Here is a 20,347-nt window from a genome sequence, read left to right on the forward strand (position 1 = left end):
AAGGAGAGAAATGGATGGAGTAAGGAACAAGAGAGTCAGGTAAGGACGTGCATGCTGTAAAGCCACAACGTTTCGTGCAAGCGTGGCACCGTCAGGAAGTGTTTTGCAAACCCCCAAGCCTAGAGCACAGGACAGCGCTTGTCCTTCGGCGCTCAACATACGGCACTAACAAGCCAGGCGTTCTATTGTGTCATCACACCCACAAGTGTCACATGCAGGGCTGTCGACCATGACAATAAGGAGCGAGAAGCCACAGGCGACAAATCGTAGTTGCTTCACGTCGCGGTAGACAAGACGGAAGACAGATCTGTATAGTCAGGGGTCTAGAAAACGAAGGCGTCGGTCGAAAAACTGGCTCGAGTTCCATGCGCCAAGTGTGAGCTCGCAGAGCATGCAAAACCTGCCCGCTGCCTCAACCCTTGAGGTACGGGTGGTCACATGAAGACCTGCGTTATGGGTAGATCTGGCGGCTTCATGCATGCGGCGATTTCTTGCATTTGACGCCGCAATGTCCCGGCGGCCATTCTAATTAGACGAGCAGAAAGGTATCGCCAAAGCCGGTGGCCCCTGCCCCAAGTACCGGACCCATCCTGGAACCCTTCAATCATGCGTGCAGACACGGCAGATCCACACAAAAATTGGCTGTGGTTTAGCTTTGGTTAAACCTGGAGGATTGCGAAAGCAACATCTGCGCGTAGCCATATATTGTTGCATGAGCTACATTGCCCACAGTCTCGCCGCTTCGCGTGCTCTTGCACGACCATTCTGCTCATGCGCGAGGAGCAAGTGACGTCACTACGCACAGCTGGCGTGCCGGCGGCCCCGCCACGCTAGCTGTGCGCCGCTACTGCGCTTCGGAGAGAGGCGATGGAGAGCGTACGGCAGCGGCGGCGGCCCCGGCACGCCAGCTATGCGCCGCTACTGCGCATGCGCAATAGGCGAGCGTGGCGGCGGAACCTCTGAGTCACCCGCGCAGCGACGGCGGCGGTGCGCCAGCTGTGCGCCGTGTGACGTCACTGCTCCTCGCGCATGCGCAGTATGGCCTTTCCTCGGCTCTGCGAAGTGGTTCGGCGACTAGCGTAGTGTTGCTTTCGCAACAAAAGGAGGTATTCGACGTCCCGTGTTCAAAGCGAAATGCATGAAGATACGTAACTCGTTGAAAATCGCGCGGCGTGAGCGTCATGCGGACACAAATGTAGGCTCGGTCAGATTCTTAGCTTCAAACACCTATCCCTTCCATTTTGTAACACAACACACCGCGAAATAATGCACCCCCAAGAGAAGACCCCCACAAACGAACAGTGAGGCCTTGCTGCTCATCTCGCACTCGGCTGTACAGAAGGAGATCGTAAGCCGGGCGCGGGCTGCCGCCTAGGCCAAGGTACACCGTTAACCCCACTCACCCCACCGTAATAACCAATGAAAGTTTTCACCACCACCATTATCATCCAATAGCACGGGTAGCAGTGCTGCTTCCAGGGGCACCACTGCATGCGCTACAAGCTACGGACCTCGACCTCTGTGCAAAGAAGTCTTAAGTTGAGGGCGTATGCACCACTCGGATTATGACTTTATTTCATACGACAGCGCCTCCGTTGATGTCGATTGCGCTCCCGTTGACGTAGGAGCTCCGGGGCCCACACAGGAAGGCGACGACGTCGGCCACTTCCTCCGGTCGCGCTGCGCGGTTCAGTGCCGACTTGGCTGCGTCGCGAGCCTTGTCCTGCGCGCTGTTGCCAGCCGTCATGGGCGTGTCCGTGTAGCTGGGCAGCACGCAGTTGCAGCGCACGCCCTGCGCCGCAAGCTCGAGCGCCAGCGACTTGGTGAAGGCCACCATGGCAGCCTTGGAGGCCGCGTACGCGCTGTAGCGGGGCGACCCGCTGCGTGCCCAGTTGCTCGCCACAGTCACCAACGTGCCGTCGGACACCCGAGCTGCCTGCATGGCTCGCACTGCGTCCCGGCAGAACAGGAACGTGCCCTGCGCGTGCGCATCTTTCTTACATGGGCAGAAAACGATGTTCTGTCTGGATGAAACATCACAGATTCTTCATGTCTGCGTGTGCGGGCGTGTGTTTGTGTAGGTATACACGTACCAGTCTCAGCATACGTAGGCGCGCGGAAGGGGAAGAGAGGGCATGCCTTTTCCTGAGGTTAATATTCATTGTAATGCGAAATCACTACTTCACTAGCAATCCTGAAGAAGTCGATGGGTCTCTGAAGCTTCGACCTTTGACCCCTGACCTTTTGAGATGAAATGACATGGATATGGTGTAGCTAGGGGAAGGTTTAAAAGGGAGAAAGTTTAAAATAAATTGTCTTGGAGGACAATGTAATGCAATGTCTAGGCATGCAAAAGTCAAGCGAATTCAAAGAACAAGTTAAGGCAATGTTTAGGCAATAGTCAAGCTAGTTCGAAAAGAAGTGCTTTCGCACGAACTCTGTCATTTTTTTAAAGGAGACAAAAGCACAGAAAATTGAAAGGGGGGCAGTACCGAAAATTTGGCGCCCATGCAAAACAATCCTGCGTAATTTTATGGTTTAAGCAGTCTGAAGGTGGCTTAACTGCACGAAAGTGCTCCATCTCAGCTCATTTTTAGATCTAAACAAGTCGTGTCAACATCAGATGGAGCAAAGCTCTCAGCGACAGATCGCTAGGCGTGTGGACGCGGGATTCACAAGAACGATGCTTCGCAGCATAGCAGAAAGCCTCGTTCAGAAGATTAAGCGGGTCAGAGAAATTGAAACCGGGCCTGAAGCTGCTACCAATGACAAAATTTTTGCGGTTGTTCCGCACGTCCAGGGGCTGAACCATAATGTTGTGAAGACGGCTAAGAGGCACGGCGTCAGGCTCACTTTGTATGGCATCAAATAAGTAGAGAAGTATTTGCGCGCGAGACGGACAAGAGAAAAAAAAACAAAATGCCAGATCGCACACCAAAAATTTAGAGATCACTGCGGCGATCCGCATTGGGAGAACGCGAAAGCTTCGACGCCTCCTCGGCACTCGTCGCCTCTCTTTATCATTTTATTTTTGTTTGTTAATTTAACTACTGAATTAGTGTAATTATCTTGTGCTTTAATTAATGATCGATTTCTTTACTCTGACTACAGCTTCTTTCACCTCAATCAACCATTTTGGTTTTTCAAATTTGGCGCCGTGGTTGCTTTTCCGTCCAGTCCAGCCTATTCAACCATACAATGGTATTTGCTTATAATTAATTAACTAATTAATCTATGCAAATGAAACTTTTTTGTTCGATTAATTATCACTCATCAAATACATTTAAATTCATTTCAAACTTTATTTTCACTCCTTTGCCTATTTTTGCATTATTTTGCCGTCCACGGCTGTTTTCCCATACGCTCACTATATCGACGTCCGCGCTATATTTACGTTTTTTTCAACATTTTGGCCCTAATTAACAAACTAATCATCCTATCGACATAATTTTTTTTCTGCGCAGCATCCTCACATCGTCCACTATCGATCAAAACCGTTCGTTTGATGCTACCTCTTCTGAGAACGTCACAACTGCTGCGGACAAGTTTTGCGGGACACGTTTTGGTGACATGACCCCGCCGACATAGCCTAGAAATGCATTCCCATTAAAAAGCACTCTAAATGCGCTCAGGGAATTGTATATCGCATTCCCGTCTTGTGGAAAGCGATACCTAAGACAGACAGGCAGGTGCCTCACTGATCGGACAAAAACGTCAGTACTGTCTGCCCTATAGTTCCTAGATCGTCGCTTTACGCCGCCGCGGTGGCTCAGTGGTTATGGCGCTCGGCTGCTGACCCGAAACACGCGGGTTCGATCCCGGCCGCGGCGGTCGAATTTCGATGGTGGCGAAATTCTAGAGGACCGATGTCAGTGCACGTTTAAAAGCCCCAGGTGGTCGAAATTTCCGGAGCCCTTCACTACGGCGTACCTCATAGCCGGAGTCACTTCAGGACGTTAAACACCTATCAACCAACCGTCGCTTTTACGGAACAGCAAGTCAACCGTCCGTCAGGAAGCGCTATCACTCCGTTTTATTTCATACGCAACCAGCAACTTTCGTATCGGTTCGCGAGTGTACGCGAAGCGCGTTCAGAGACATGATAGCGAAGGGTAATACAACGAAACCCAAGACAACAATATGACGTCGTTTCCACAGAAGCGCGCTTGACGCCTACGTGACATTAGCGAACCTTGAAGTTGACTCCCATGACTTCATCGAAGAATTCCTCGGACATGTCCACCAACGCGGCCGGCTTGAGGATTCCCGCGCAGCTGACCGCCACGCTCAGCGGCAGCGTACACGTCTTCGATATGGCCGCGAAGAAGGCGGCGACGCTCTCTCCGCTGGAAACATCCACCTTGAGTGCCTGGTGGGGGTGCCCCACACCTGTACAAAGTCCGAGCATAGATTTTCACCATGCCACTGGCCAACCAACACGTGGGAGATGTGAGTGAGTTTACTAATTTGTACAAGTTCAGAAACTCCGGCCCGATATCTTGACCTTCTGAGACTTAGACAATATCTGGCGCATATTACCCAATGCGGAGATGGCGTAAAGGTATGGATGCGCCTAGCGTGCAGGGGGCCATGGTTCACACAGCACAGAGTTGCGAAAAAAAAAAAAAGGCATGTCGAGGGAATTGAACAACTATGCCTAGGCTGCTGCCTGATCCTGGCAGCAGCCAGTGAGGCGAGGAGGATTATCGAAGCACCTCCTCTCCAGGCTGCCGCTTCCACCGCACTAGCCTGGGGCGCACACATAGAGAAACATACGTAAGTATGTTTCTCTCTGCCCTGCACACAACAGCTCAGCGAGCCTAGGGAGCCAATACCTCGTGCGCTTGTAAGGAGGCGCCAGTGCTTTGGAACAACTGGCACCACCTCCACGCCACTGATGCTGCGAACTTTCCCGTCGTTACTAGGGGCTTTAGTCGTCACTCTCTGCCCGCGCCACTTTCCGGCTGCTACGGCTGCCCTGCGACAAGGCAGTGCGGAACCAACAGCGTGTGTTGTTTGTGGATTTCGTCAAATTGAAAACGTTGAAGAATATTTTAAAATATATCTTGCATGGCTGCCCCTCAAGTGCACTTTTTTCTCTGAAGGACTCAAAGCTTAATGATGCTGATCATGAAGTTAGCTATGTATATTCATTCACTATGTAAGTCGCAAGGTTTGGTTGGTTTTATGGGGCATAACTTCCCAAAGCGATTCAGGCTATGAGGGACGCCGTAGTGGAGGGCTGCGGATAATTTATACCACCTGGGATTTCTCAAAGGGCAACTGCACCACTTTTTGAGAATTCCGCGAAATTCAAGGATATATATAGGCTGTAGGTAAAGCATGCCAAGTGTTTTTGCGCTAGCGTTTCAAATAGTGACGTAATCAACGATTTAATTTTACGTTTCTCCTCAATGCACCGGAGGAGTGCGGGCAATTTCGGTGTGACGTCACAGAAGATTTTAAACTACCGCTGCTGTCAACCACACCCCGCCGTGCCTCGTTTGATGCTACCAAACTCTCGGTGGGCTTTACCTTCCGTGGCATTCGTTTTTTTCCTTCAAAGTAAGCGTTATGCGTTGGAAGAGTGCCGGTACCTTCGATGACGTCATCACCCCCACTTGACGCTGTGCGCTGCGGAGAAGCTTGAAAGCCATCGCGATTTTAATCGCCGATTATGTCACCATTTCAAATGCTAGCCCAAAAGGACTTCGCATACTTTACCGGCCAGTTTCACATATTCGACCACTCCAAGCTCATTGATTTCTAAAACCTATGCAGTTGCCCTTTAACGTGCACTGACATCGCACAGTACACGGGCCCCTACCATTTCGCCTCCATCGAAATTCGCCGCGGCCGGAATCGAACACGCGTCTTTCGGGACAGCAGCCGAGCACCATAACCAAAGCTTCCTTAACCAACAAAGCCACATCCATAACAAACAAAGCTTCCTTCATGACAATCAAGAACTGTTAATGGAGTGTTTCTTGAAAAAGGAATATGTGTGAAAAATAACAAGTTGTCTGTAATTGTACATACATGTCTTGCTCGAATTCTTTGCCTCAATTTAACGAAAAGCTGAAACAGCTGATGAGCTGTGCTCAAATTTCGCATTAGGAAAACGTAATCGCCGGCAATTTTTTTTAAGGCGACTGGGAACTTGTCGCGAATAAACGTAGGACTAATACCCTGTCCACCTAATTTTATGTTTTGTCTGAAAGTGTTGTGTTGTTGCTGTATGGGCACAATTAAAAAGGCTGAGTTGACAATGGGAACAATGTTTATTGCAGCGTGAGGTTCTGGAAATGTTCAGATGAACATTTAGTTCGGCTCATTTCTTCCAAACTATGACCAGCCTAAGATCTCGACACTCCTCTACCCTGTCAGGCTTTTCGGCACTACAGTTTGGTGGCTGTAGGTTGGCCAGAATACAACAGGTCCGCGCAATATTACTCATTTGAGGGAATTACCCTTCGTACGTGTATGCGTTCTTGGGTCGACGCTGTATGGGTTACCACAGTCCACTTTCCGCACTAACAGAGAAATAAATGCGGTGCTATATCCACTTTTTACCTTGGAGAACACCAAAAACAGCTCAAGACGAAATGGGCACCTGTTTACCTTGCTCGTAGCACCGCTCTGATCCACCGCTTCCGTCGCCCTTTTCCTTTTTCCTTCCGTCGCAAATTTTATTCCTTTAATTGCTTCAATAGTGCAGGTTACGTGCTTTCATCGAAATCCAACGACAGCAGTGCAGTCAGTATGGCCAGAAATTATAACAGCATTGAACCTACATGTTTTGGAAACCAGTGGTTTCCTTGAGCGCAGGAAAAACAGGACTTTTGCAAGCCAAAACTCCTTTCCTTTTACAACAGTGGTATGGCAGGTGTTGACCTTTCGGATCAAGCGGTCAGCTGCTACTACATCGTCATTAGGGACAAAAAAGAGGGACTAGCTGTTGACACGAAAGCTCCACTTTGCAATTGTGGACGCCTGAATAATCTACCAAATTGCCAGAGGCGAGCCTGCTGTCTATTTTTGCTTTGGCAAGAACGTAACTCGTCATTACCTAGGCCTTGACATGCAGCAACCCGAGGTTCGCAGACACTCTGGCTCAACCGTGTATGATGCTTATTTGAAAAGGAGAAAGCTTGCCAATCAAATTAGAATAAATGCGGTGCCAGTACAGCCAGAAAACAATCATGCGGGCCTGCAAGAAGTGTTATATCATCTTGCATAAAAATCACAGACACATTAACAAAATTCACGCCACCAAGTAGCAGCGGAGCACAGTAGCCACTGCTATGGGGAAGACCCAGCGTACTATAAAAAGCACACCTGTGTGACTTCGGAACGAATGAAGCAATCGTAACGAAATTCAAGTAATCTGTTTTTCTTTATAAGTGAGCATTATGTGCTAAAAATCAAGAAAATCCCTTTGTTCCATTTTTCTTTGGCCTTAATGGGTTAACTTGCGAGCAAGTTTCTTTAAATATTCGCGCCTCGGAAATTATCCGGACCTTCGGACTGGACGCCAGAGGTCGCGGCCTCTTCATTAACAAAAATCACATTACACTCATGTAACAATAGCAGGATTATCATCACTCACCTGGAAGCGCAGCGGCTACCTCTACCGCTCCGTCGAAATTGATATCGCCTATTACCACGGCGGCGCCTTCTCTAGCCAGTGCGAAGCAAACTGCTTTGCCAATGCCGCTCGCTCCTCCAGTCACTGCAGCCAGGCGGCCGGTTAGAGACATGTTGACCAGCGTCGACGCTATATGCTTCACTTGGCTACTTCACAATCGCTAGAAGCGCGAGAATTACGCGGCCAGAGAGCCTCACGACGCGAATTGCTTCGCTGCTGTCACCGAGTTTGAGGTTTATCACATGCTCCAGAGTTTGTCAGCCCCCTATCACGCATGCGCGAACAAACAAAACGCGAACGCGCGAACGGCCGGCGGTCCAACGGCTGACGTCGGAGCTAGCGGCGCTTGTGTCGCGTCATCCCGTGTGCCTTAGCGGACGTTTGCCTCGCCATTTTATAAGGGACAACGGGCGGGGATTATGAATTGCGTAAAGGAACGGGTGCGCTGCTAACGTCTGCATCCGACACCTTCCGCCCGCCAAAAAAAAGAAAAGAATAAATTTCAATCAATTATGGTGATATAAGACCGCTTCAGACGGCGCAAGCACTGCTATTCCACCCATCGGCTCGCTCAGCCTGACCGGAATGATGACAAGCAGCCAGAGCAGGAGGCTAGCCAGAGCAGGAGGGGATAGCCCTGCCGCGGTGGCTCAGTGGTTACGGCGCTCGGCTGCTGATCCGAAAGACGTGGGTTCGATCCCCCCCATAAAAAAAAAAAAGCCTTTGCACATCTTCTCGAACGTCCGTTTTCGGGCTCTCACAGGGCGAGATGTGATTTTTGACTTATAACTGGAAAGCTTTTACGTTTGTGATGTGTCAAGTAGTCCACTATTCTGTACGTTCACCGTGTTAGCGCCTGTCTTATTTCACACAATTCTACGTTCTACAGGTTTCACGAGTAAAATTCGTAGTTATTGTCGAGGTATCGGGGCCCTGCCGTGCCCCCATCGTTGTCTTGCCTTAGCGCCGGCGCGCCGACGACGGCGGCGGCGGTGGTGGTGCCATTCACCTGCGGTTGGGATGGCCAGCAACCTCGTCGGAGCGGAAGGGAGCCGCCTATTCATGTCTTTATCCCACCATGGGCGAGCAGGTGGGCTTGACTTTCAGGTTGCTCTTCGTCAGGTAGTGCACGCATGACGTGAACGCTCCGTGGGTGCTACCTCGGACAGTACGCGGCTGGGCGCCCCACCCCGGCCGCTCGTGCATGTGTGCAGCGTGTGCGATTAGTTCGAGACAGGACGCTACGTACAATGTGTCGTTTTCTCTAAATGATTGTGCACAGTGGCCGCTCACGCGCTCTTATTTTCGGACAGAGCCTTCACATTTGCCTGCGAGCGGCGCAAACGTGATTACATTTTGTATTTCATAAATAGCGTACAAAGCTCTCCCCTGTCCTTTCTTCCTATCGCTCCCCTCTATACTTCTCCTTGCTATCTTTTCCCTTTCACCTCCGCCGGCTGCAGCTAGCGTGCTTACGATACTAAATGGCAATTGCCGCGGCCGGCAACTTTCTTTTCCTCCACCTTTTAATTTTTCATTTAAAATAAACCACTACCACCTGTCTCACCATGAGACGCAGCGACGCCAGCGTGGGGATCATCCCTTCTGTTGGCTTCAGAAGAAACGCCGACCAGCCGCCTTGTAGGAGGGGACCGAGGGCGGAACAAAGCCCCTTCCCCGAACTGAGTAATGAAGGCCGCCAACCGGGCTCCTCAAATGCCCGGACAGGTGCTTTGACCTTGCTGGACCCATCGTGGTGGAATATCTCATCCGCCGACCTGTTTTCCCCTGGCAGCGAAATGAACATTGCTCACGTAACCGTTAACATTCAAGCAAGAGTAATGGTATAACGTCTATATCGTTCGCCATTTATTTTTCAACAAAGAAACGCACGAAAATTGTTTAAAAAAATGTAAATAAAAAATTGATGATTATATTTCTTCTTTTGTAAACGGAAGTTCGTCCCCCCCCCCCCCCCCCCCCCCCGCCTAAAACCAATCCCTGGGACCGCCACTGGGGGAAGGGGTACACTGAAACCTGGCATTCACGTCGTTCAGGTGACGTCGGCAGCTCGGTGTTATCATTGGTTCACCGCGTCATATTCTTTCCGACGTCACGCAGCTACCACGGCCGCGGGCACCCCGCGCGCGCCGCCAGCCCGCGGAGGTAAGGGAGACCGAGTAGGTGGGGCCGGCGGAGGAGCGCCAACGTTTTGGCGTGCGAAAGGTGAGGCGAGGCAAAGGCGCGAAGACGCGGAAGTTTAAATTTTGACTGCATGCAGGTCATCTTTACAAAGCGCATAAAAAAAATTCTTGCTGGAGGATATTTGTGAAGCAGCGTCCTTTAACATCCCAGACATACATCAACTTTATTGACAGCCCCTTTCTGAGGTCTTTTAACGTCGACCAGGGCATGCGTATTCTCATTTCATGTTCACTTCATGTTCATGTTCAAGGCATGGTCGCTCTCCTTTCCCGAGCGAGGCCCACTGACGGTATCGCTCCCCCAAGTCTTTAGCGTGTTTATAGTTCATTTATCAGTGCCTTTCTCGGTCCTCGACGTACCCTGCCCCACATCCGCCTCACACTTCGAAAACGTGAAAAGTGGCAAGTATCTGATCCCAACGGGCTGACTACAAAAAAAAAAGAAATGAGTAGGAGGGGGCGCTCAGCAATGTCCGAGTGCTTTAGGATGAAGAGTTCAGAGGAAATATACGTACTGCATTGTGGGTCTTACCTTTTTCTCGCTCTGAACAAGAGAAAGTTGATGTTAAAATGAGATGTACAGCTGAATTCGTTTAAAAACCTAGCCGGGCGACGCATGCCGTTTCCCGTTTCCAAAGGGCCGTTTCGCGCTAAATATTTTCTGTTGGTATGGCATCGGTGCTCTTTGCTAACTTTGCAGCCAGAATACGGAAGTCGACTTGCACCTGCTGGCGGAAAGGAGAGGTCAAAAGTGAAATGTAGAGAATATAAAGTAAAATGCTTTCACCTATAAACGTGGCCTGTGAAAAGCCCTGCTTGGTACCTCACTAAAACGCCGTGGGATTGACAGCATTTCAGGAACGGGTTGTGTTGCTCCGTGAACTCATTACAAGTCCGCGCTTACCACCATCGCCCTCCTGGTACCAACGCATGCAGCCCAACACCCCAAGCATGACGCGAACTTTCGGATGCGACATCTCAGAGGAGTTTTCTTTTTTTGAGCATGCCCTAGAAACAGCCAGCAGAGCCGAACACAGGACTGGTGTGGGGGTAGTGGGGCCTGTGTCTCCAGGAGTCGGTTCGTACGCGCGCTTCTGAGCCTCAAAGGACCCCCAGATCGGGGGCAGTTGGATTCTTTTCCAAACTATGAGCACATACTAAGGGCATGGAGGGACATAAAAAAGTTTACAGATGCACCCATATAGCACTCGATGACAGTGTTGTAGAAATGCTTCGCCTGCTGTAGAAATCCTGTGCTGGGCCAGTCTAATGCAAAGAAATTCGGCAACAAATACTGTCGCGTAATCCAGGACTAAAGTTTATTCATTTTTTTATACAACTACCAGCAGAACCCGCTTACTATGCCCGCCTACTACTTGTGGCTCGTCTTCATCTTTAACTCCTAAATTTTCTGCTTCCGATCTGCTCTTTTCACACCACTTCGACAGAGCGGATAACTTATTCTGCTATATACGTGGCCACTTGACATACAGCGCACGCTTACGAAGTGCGGGGACTTGCCCCGCTCCGTCCCCTTTAGTTTGCTTAGCCGCGGTGTCCGCCCTAGTCACGTTAACACGAGAGTGTGCCGGCGTCGCAACAACGCGAACGCCACGGACGGCGTGAGTGCTGCGCGCGCGCGGGAGACTTCTGCTCGGCAACTCGGCCCGTGCCGACATTTCAGGCGCGGCGCTCCGCTTTCCGCCAGCGAGGCGAGGCCTCGTGGGAACATTTTTCCACGAGCTCGTCCCTCCGGCCTCGAGTCTTCTTCCCTGCCCTACCGTGGGCGAACATTCGTTCGTAACCTTGCTCGAGAGTCGGATGACCTCGATTCCTTAGCGTATTTTGTTGCTAGCTGGCGTCATTGTTGTTGCAGCCATAAATGCCTTGTGTTAGCAAGTGCCGTTCCTTTGTTCCCTCAGAGCAAGGCCCGCCGTGGTCGGCGTGCGCTCGGTAGCGTACGCGACTATGGGGTGGGGCCGGTGGTTTTGCACTGTCAGCTGAGGCTAAGCGTGGGAGAACGTAAATTTATCCCCCTGTTTCAACCCCACAAAAGAAGCTGTTCATTTAAAACCAAGTAAGTGTCATTAAAGAATACCTCTCGTATCTGCCACCATATGTGTTTCCGCCCCACGTGGTCCCCATTAATCAGCACCAATGCAGCGGAAACGACCCTATATGACAATGTAGCACGGCCATGGATCGAGGCATCCCTCAACGCCTGCCGCTACGCACGGAGACGAGTTGCTGCTATTCATCCACGCTTTGCTCTTTTGTCGGCGGCGCGGGTGCCGCCGTTACAAGTGTTCGCCTTCAGGCGACACTTGGAGCAAGCCACGGGATCACCCTGTCTGCTCCTGATTAACTTTACACCAGCTGCTTTTGGTTAACCGCGCGCCCACTTGTCGGTGAGGAGGTGACCAGAGTAAAGGACACTTGCGGGAGATTTATCCCTGTGACTCAGCCGAGGTAGACGACGGAGAGAGTAGTAGTAGTAGTAGTTTATTCACAAAAAGGTAGATAAAGCGGTGAAAAGGAGCGCCGTAAATGAATATCATACTTCGGCAAGCTAGGAAAGCGAGCCAATGAGCGTCGTTTACTCCATCCAAATGCGTCGCCCAATACGAAGAACACATGATTGGACGAAAAAAAGGCGGGAAGACGACGGGAGAGGCTACTTAAAAGCGCCCGACACTTTCAACCGATAGCGAATCCCTGAGCAGTCTCCTCAGCTTTTATATTATCTTTTTTTGTAAACCTTCAATGTTGTAAATGTGTGAATACAGTATTCCCTTACTTCTCTTACTCCCCGTCTCCGGCCCACGTTCCTTCCCCAAACGGCACAGCATGGTGGGCTTTCGTCCCCATATCTGTCGGCACAGGACGCCATATGCTCCAACTCGCACAGGAATTTTTTCGACCCTCTAATCTCGGGTTATGCAAAGGTTGTCCTAGCCTTGGATCTCTCGAAGGCATTTGATCACTTCGACCATCACGCGATCATGGCGGTCCTCTCCCCCTTGAACATAGGCGAACGTATGTATACACATATATTCAAACATTCCTTACTAACCGCACGGCCGAAATACATTTCACCCCCTCCCCCCACATCCTCCCATATTCCCTTAATGGGTTTGGCATCCCCTAGGGATTATCACTCTCCTCTCATCAATGTCACTCTCATCCCCCTTGCTCGCAAACTACAAACCATCCCCCACCTTCGGTATACCCTCTATGCCTATGATTTCAAGCTATGGTACCCATGGCAGTGATGGAGACAGAGGATACCCTACAATCGGCAGCTACCCGTCACTTAAGCACACACGAGTATCGGACTCTCCTGCTCTACAGAGAAGTAAGAGCTCCTCATACTCCGCCCCACAGCTCGACAATCCCATTACCATGACACTGAAAAACCGGCACATCCCGGAGGTGGACACTCCAAGTCCTGGGCCTCCACATCCAGAACGGGAAAAACATTCGCCATCCGGAAACTTAAGCAGACCAGGGAATCTCCCACCTCATCCGCCGAGTTTCCAGACATCACCGGGGAGTGTGGGAGTATGACCTCCCAGTCAAAAAAAAAACCATTGGAACCAATTGGATTTCCAGTGGGTTCCAATTGGACGAGTTCAGTTTCCAATTGGTTCCAATTGGAATGGTGTTCCAATTGGATGGTCCAAATGGACTATCCAATTGGACCATTTGGGTTTCCAATTGGTGAGCCCAATTGGTTTACCCATTGCATCCAATTGGTCCGCCGAACTGCACCCAATTTATCCAATGAATGTTTCATGTTTGTCGAAAAAGGTAGAACTAATATGGTACTTACAATAAGAGCTATCAGCAGCTTAGCCTAATAAATTGTACTCATCACCTGCACCACCACTGGAGCTGAAATTAAATTAAATATCTGCGCTCAGTGGGCAAGCGCCACCGGCCCCCGCATCAGAGCCTAATAAACTGGGTATATAAGTTGGAGCAGAAGTGTGTTCTCTGGATGTACATATTGAGCTAATGTATGCTACTAGTGCCTGAATGTGCAGTGTTGCTTGTGTGTGATGCATGTGTGTCTCTGTTGGCTTTGATTTCCATAAAAGCATGTTAATTTCAATTCCGTAGAAAAATGTTGATTGGCACTAGGCAGAGTGTCTCCCCGCAGTCCTCATAATTCAGTTTTCCTTTTGCACATTACAATGTGTTAAGTTGTAGAAATATTCATCCCAGATCCTAGAGCATACTATTCAAACATTTAGCTACCTTTCTCAATGAACGTAACATATTTTGTGAATATTTTCTGGGTCAAATAACTGCCTGGCCTAACGGGTCAAATTGGCTAGTCCAGTTGGATCCAGTTGGTCGGGGGCTAAAAGCACAACTGGAGCCAATTGGTTCCAATTGGGAAATCCAATTGGAAGCAATGGGATTGTCCATTTAGTTCCAACTGGAATGTCCAATTGGTTCCAATGTTTTTTTTTTTTTTTACTGGGCTATGTCGTCTCATTCATGCCTTCGTTCTCAGCCGCTTTCTCTACACGCTCTACGACATAAAACTCTAGACCGGAGAAATCTCCGCACCAAATGCCATTATCCGAACAGCATTTACGACAGCGCTACACGTACGCCTAAACACCTCAACCGAAAAGCTCCTGCAACTGGGTTTACGCAATACGATAGGGCAGCTTATCGAAGCCCACTGACAGACAATACATATGGCTCGGGAAAATCACCACCGGCAGACGCATCCTACACACCGGCCAAAGAATCTCACACTGCTCCAGGTTCCCTGCCACATTCACCGCGAACTATATACTTCCTCAAAACATACACCACACCGTTGCAGTACCCGCATGGCCGCTCCACAAACACTATGGCACCGAACCGGATACAGTGTGGCTGTGTGGGTGGATGCCGCATGCACGGGAGAGGACGCGGCAGTAACCATCGCCACCCCGTCCCTCCAACCCACTGACACCCACACATATCCCTCACCGCCAACTCAGAGGAGGCCGAAGAGGCCGTCCATCACACGCACGGAGGCCAGATACATATACTAAAACTGCGATACTAAATTTTGCATACGTGAGAGTTCACGTCCCTGCATATTGCATACTGAACTCTCCCGTCACACGCCCGCCGCCCCGCGATGGGTTCCTGCGCACCCCAGGAATCCAGGAAACGAGGCCGCCAACGCTGCCCGAGGTTCTCTCAACCGGACACCGACGGCCTCCGATCTAGGGTTCTCGCGGGAGCGCATGCACTCATTCAGTAATCTTACGCAGGCCTGCAACGCACAGCGTAGACTTTACCACCCCCCCAGTCCTCCCTAGACAATTATCGCCAGATACTTTGGCGAAGCCTCCTAGGCTGGTTCACATGCAAGCGACTGAGCCATTGAGTGGCGCGTCGCAGCGAAAATTTCCAACTTGTTGGAACCTTGCCGCTCATCGCAGCGACGACTCAAAACAAGTTTTTCCGCCGCGGCGACAGGATTCGCTAGCATTTTCGCCCGCATGTGGAGCAGTCCTTTCCCCATACGCTCGCGCTATCACCAGGTCCACAAAAACCCCTTTCTGCACCCTTTGCCACCACCCCAGAGCTACCCTCGACCATATCATTTTCCTCTGCCCGGCGGACCCTACACCGCGGGGCCTGGAGCGCCTTACCACTTGGGAGGTCCTGCTACGCTCTGAGGAACCGGCCAAGCAAGTCAACGCCACAGGCCGGGCTGCCAGCGTCATGAACCTCTGGTCATGAACCTCCGGGACATGAACGCTTGAGAACAGCGGAGCCGTGCGGGGGTCCAGGGACCTGCGTGTCCCAAACTCCCCTATGTATATTACAAGTTTTCACCACCACCACTAACGGTGTATGTCGCGCGCTCCTTCCACAGCGCCCGACTGGGAGCGGAAAGCGGGTATTGAGCACGCGACACCTGCATCGCTGCGTGACGCGCGTTCGTAGGGTTGGCTAGCGCTTTCTGGCCGCGCGGTTTGGCTTTCGCCCGTGTACGGCCCAAAAATTCCTTGCGCTGCAGCGGAGACGAAAATGGCGTCCGATCGTCGTGGTGAAGGGCTCCGGAAATTTCTACCACCTGCGGTTCTTTAACGTGCACTGTCACCGGCACAGTACATGGGCCTCTAGAATTTCGCCTCCATCGAAATTCGACCGCCGCGGCCGGGATCGAACCCGCTTTCGGGTCAGCAGCCGAGCACTATAACCACTGAGCCACCGCGGCGGCTACGATGTTCAGTTTTTGTACTGTAGAATGAATGCAGCTCAGATGTACATAACTTTTCTGGCATGTACGGACATACACAAAGGTTTTGCGGTGAATTTTAGTGGAGTGAACCACGCACACTGCGCGCATTTAGCACTGCATGCAGAACCAGAGCACGCCCATAACTGTGTCAATTCCCCTCACGACTGGAGGACAAAGTTATTTTCAGTTCTATCATTGATGAAAAATGAATATTTGTCAGAGTGGTGAAACATGAACACATGATGGCAAAAATCTGAAATTAATTACTTCGCACATACACAGAGGTGGGAGCTGAACACGCATGGGGGCTCCACTTATTGCGGTGCTCCTCGCCGGAGGCACGACGAATAAACAGACACAAACAAGCAAGATTGTAACAAACGTTTCTCCGTTTATTATAAAATATAGGAAGGACGCCCAAGGCGCATACATACACGTAAGGGGGATTTGACATAAGGTATCTCAACCACATATCTTGTGGGCACACATTCACAGAGTCGGCCTGGTAACAAAGTAGCACTGTGGCTCATTATTCTTCCCCTCTGAACAAAGCGCAGGAGAGGTTAAAAAGTGCATCCACGCTAGAAAACAATGCCCGCTCGCTCTCACGCTTGCACAGACACACAAACACACAAAATGGGGCAGCAGCCTTTGCGTCACAGGGTCACGTGTGCCGTATACATCAAACAAGAACAAATGTGCTACAAATGCACAGGATGCCTGCACAGCCACGAGCACTGATAGGCCGACCGAGTCCCCCCCCCCCCCCCTTTTTTTTCCACAGCACTCACTACTGGTACAGCAAGCATGCATTGTTGCGCGTGAGAACGAACCCAACGGGCAGCTGTCTCCGACAGCGGGAGAGCTCCTGCACACTTGAGCACTGTCCACGCCAGGCGCATGAGCGTCCGTAATTGTGAAAAAAAAAAAAGGATTGAGGGAGGAGGTTGTGCACATCCCCCCCCCCCCCCCCCCCCCTCTCCTCATCGCAAGGGGAATGCGCTGCTACCACTGTCAAAAAATTTTCACAAGACCGTTTACCGATGCATGGAAAGCCTACTGACAGCCAAGGCTGTCCAAGGAAACTTTTGAGAGGGCATGCTTGCCGGCATACCTGCGTTTTCCTCGCTGTGCTACAGCAGTAATTTCTAAACTGCAATAGCGTGAATAACAAAATGCCATTGTTGAAAAGTATTATACAGTGAAAATAAGAGTTATGAATTCATCCCTGAAGGCACGATGCAAAAAGAAAAATAATAGGTGCCAGCAATAGACCAACCTTTGAATTTCTTGTGAAGTTTTGCTTTTCGACAAGGGGTATCCATTTCAATAGGCAACATATAAACACCAATTTGAGCACTAGCCCAATTTCAAACGGCGAAACACTGGCTTGTGCAGGAGATTTCCAAAGCATGTGAAAGTCTCCTGCACGAGGCACTCGCACACAGCTGCACTGGGTTACATTCATGTGTGCACATACATATTTACAAGCACATCGATATTAGTAAACAAGCGTACATCTCGCATGTTACTTTTTTGTCTCCGTTAAAATGGTGTACAACAAGAAGCAAACTGACATTTACTATACATCACCAGCTCGGGAGGTAGCATCGCTTGCCCGGACACCACCCAGACATGTACAAGAAAGTCCCAGTGTGGTTCTTGTTTTTGAAACAAAACACCGACCATTTCTGCTTTCGTCCTCACTTAAACCCAGATGTCTGTACATCGAACATAAAACACACACACACCACCCTCCACTGGAAATTCCAAAGGAAGCCACAGTGGCTGTGCATCCCGGAAGTTGCCTAGCTTTTGTTCGTCTGCGAAATTATATAAAAAAAATGCATCTTAATAGCCTGACCCCTTCTGAAGCACAAAAGCAGCCGTCAACATGGACCGACACCATTGGAAAGTCCTCGTATGAACGCACATACGTACATATGCACACACACACACACACACACACACACACACGCACACGCACACCACAGCATTACGACAGAGCAACTACACACTACTTTTTTGTTTTCACTTTGACATGGAAACGGAAGGCAACGCATTTCGTGCCCGCGACCAAACGCATTTTGCATAAGAACACTTTACAATGTAGCCTCAGTGCCAGACAGGCATCACGTGAACAAGGAAACGCAGATAAGCATGCGCCACTCTGCATCGGTGGTAAGCTCTTCTCCCCATTGGCTAACGGCTCATGGTGGGGTAAAAGTGCTGGATGAATTAATCAACCTCGCAAGAGCCAACTTTTGATTCTCCAGCAGACCACAGCCACACATGTTGAAGTCTGTCGGTTCCCTCTCTGCATTTCCTCCGACTTTTTTAATTTCTACTTGTTGGCATGGTAGACGTGCTTGTGGTTCTCCAAATATGGGACACTAAGTGATAAAAAGTGAGGCGCTTATTTACGCATAATCAAGAAATAAAATATCAGAGTGAAATTGATCTGCCCATATTGCGGTTCCAACAATGTGCGAGAGAGCTGCTGCCACAAAAGCTGCCACCAAAAGAGAGCAGCACCGACTAGGGCACCTGTGCACAACAAAGGCAACTACTCCAGCCTCGTTGAGAGAAGTGTCCCAAAGGCAAAAAAAAAAAAAGGGTTGTGAGCAACAGCATATTTGTCCCTGTAGCTAATTCAAACCATTATGCCCAGCCCTGCCCATGTTGGCATCTAATTGGCCTTCAGCACTCTGCCGTTGTTCCCTATCAAGGCCCATATTTCTCTATATATGGCCACAGAAAAGCGGTTAGCGTAAGCTCTGAACTGTTGCCCAAAGGCGGATAGGCCCATACACCTTTGAAAAGCGGAAGACCTCTATGAAGCTGCTGACAGTGACAACTGACCAAATTTTTCATTGCCCCTGTAGTGCCGGCTCTCTCTGAAATGACTTCTCACACCACGCAGCCCTTGCAAACGTTGCTATAGTGCAACACCTTACACACAATTAAATCAAAGCAGCCCAATCGCATGCCACAACATTTGCGTTTATGCTTTGTTTTTTAACACTGTGCAGAGGCCCAGCATACCCACGCTGCACACTGATTCCGGAACGTTCCATGCCCACATACAGTTGCAGTGTTGCAGCATTCCCATAAGCAGAACCAAAAACACTCGCCCAGCAGCAAATGGCTGGCGCGAAGTTGTTGATGCGGGAATTACGCACACCAGTGAAAACAAAGCCCATCCACTGCCCTAGGAATGTACTTGAGAAGAATCAGTGTCAAGTGCACTGGCCCAAGACACAGGCACACATTTGAGCCGCAGGACCAGCCATTCGGCTGCTTTTTGCGTCCAAGCAAGGAACCTCATATGCGCCCACCTCCTCAGACATAAAATTCCGGCATGCTGCACAAAATGGGCATTAGCTGAATTAGAAACAACTCTAATCCGCACAAACCATCGACAGGCAAGTACCAATGAATACTTGAAATTTGTGCCACACATGACATGCAACATTTCACGAGACAAGCTTTTCTTATTACACAATTTCAGGGGGCACGAAACGTGCCCCTAAATCAGGCATAAAAACTTGCAAATCCTTATTTAAAACTGACTCACTAACTATTTCCAAGGAGACATTAAGCCTACACAGAGCTCCAATATAAAAAACACAAACTACACATTTCTCCTCTTCCCGTCACATCGTCACGTCAAACCAGCACAGAAGTGGGAGGAACACTGGTATCAGCAACCAGCTAATGAGCGATGTGAACTGATGCATCAGCCTGCAGCAGCTGTGATCCAACTTGAGTTCCTGTCTGCACCCAGCGAAGGCCCTGTCATCTTGTCCAGATAATCTATTTGACAGCCAATTACAGGAAAACAACGCCCATCTCTGTTTACAGACTGCACACAGTCAGGCCACAAATTGCAAAAATATATCGGACAAGGTGGAAATGATGAAGCTCGGCAAGAGTTTGGATAGTGGCTGCGAAATTAACTGCTTCAGTTCCAAGCTTGTAACCCGAGTCATTTTTTAACCGATGGGTCACATTACGTGGGGCACCTTTTATGTGCCCATAGCTAAATGTCGCTGTGCCAAAACTCTGAAGAAATAGAGGTCATGAATTATGCGTATTTTTCTGTGGCATCCAGAGACCTTCTTGAAATTCATGCACGTAATACCTCCTTTAAAACAAATTTTTTACCCAACAGATGCCACAAACAACCCTTTCTCTTGAACCAAACATAACCAGCCAATTTGTGGCACGCCT

The 20,347-nt window shown here is 49.9% G+C and overlaps 1 protein-coding gene across 1 annotated transcript; it reads right to left on the minus strand.

Moving 5' to 3' along the window:
* Nucleotides 1–1,552: 1,552 nt before the first annotated feature.
* LOC149352545 ((3R)-3-hydroxyacyl-CoA dehydrogenase-like) lies at nt 1,553–7,965 on the minus strand. Its single transcript, XM_089577196.1, has 3 exons — nt 7,610–7,965; nt 4,193–4,389; nt 1,553–1,978 (listed from the first exon to the last, which is right to left on the minus strand). The coding sequence occupies exons 1-3, from the start codon at nt 7,758–7,760 to the stop codon at nt 1,577–1,579; spliced, it is 750 nt and encodes a 249-aa protein (XP_089433322.1). The 5' UTR covers nt 7,761–7,965; the 3' UTR covers nt 1,553–1,576.
* Between the last annotated feature and the right edge of the window lie 12,382 nt (nt 7,966–20,347).

This window comes from Amblyomma mixtum, chromosome 3 (assembly GCF_055824585.1).
Source record: "Amblyomma mixtum isolate Tamu chromosome 3, ASM5582458v1, whole genome shotgun sequence".
In the NCBI taxonomy this organism is placed as follows: Eukaryota; Metazoa; Arthropoda; class Arachnida; order Ixodida; family Ixodidae; genus Amblyomma; species Amblyomma mixtum.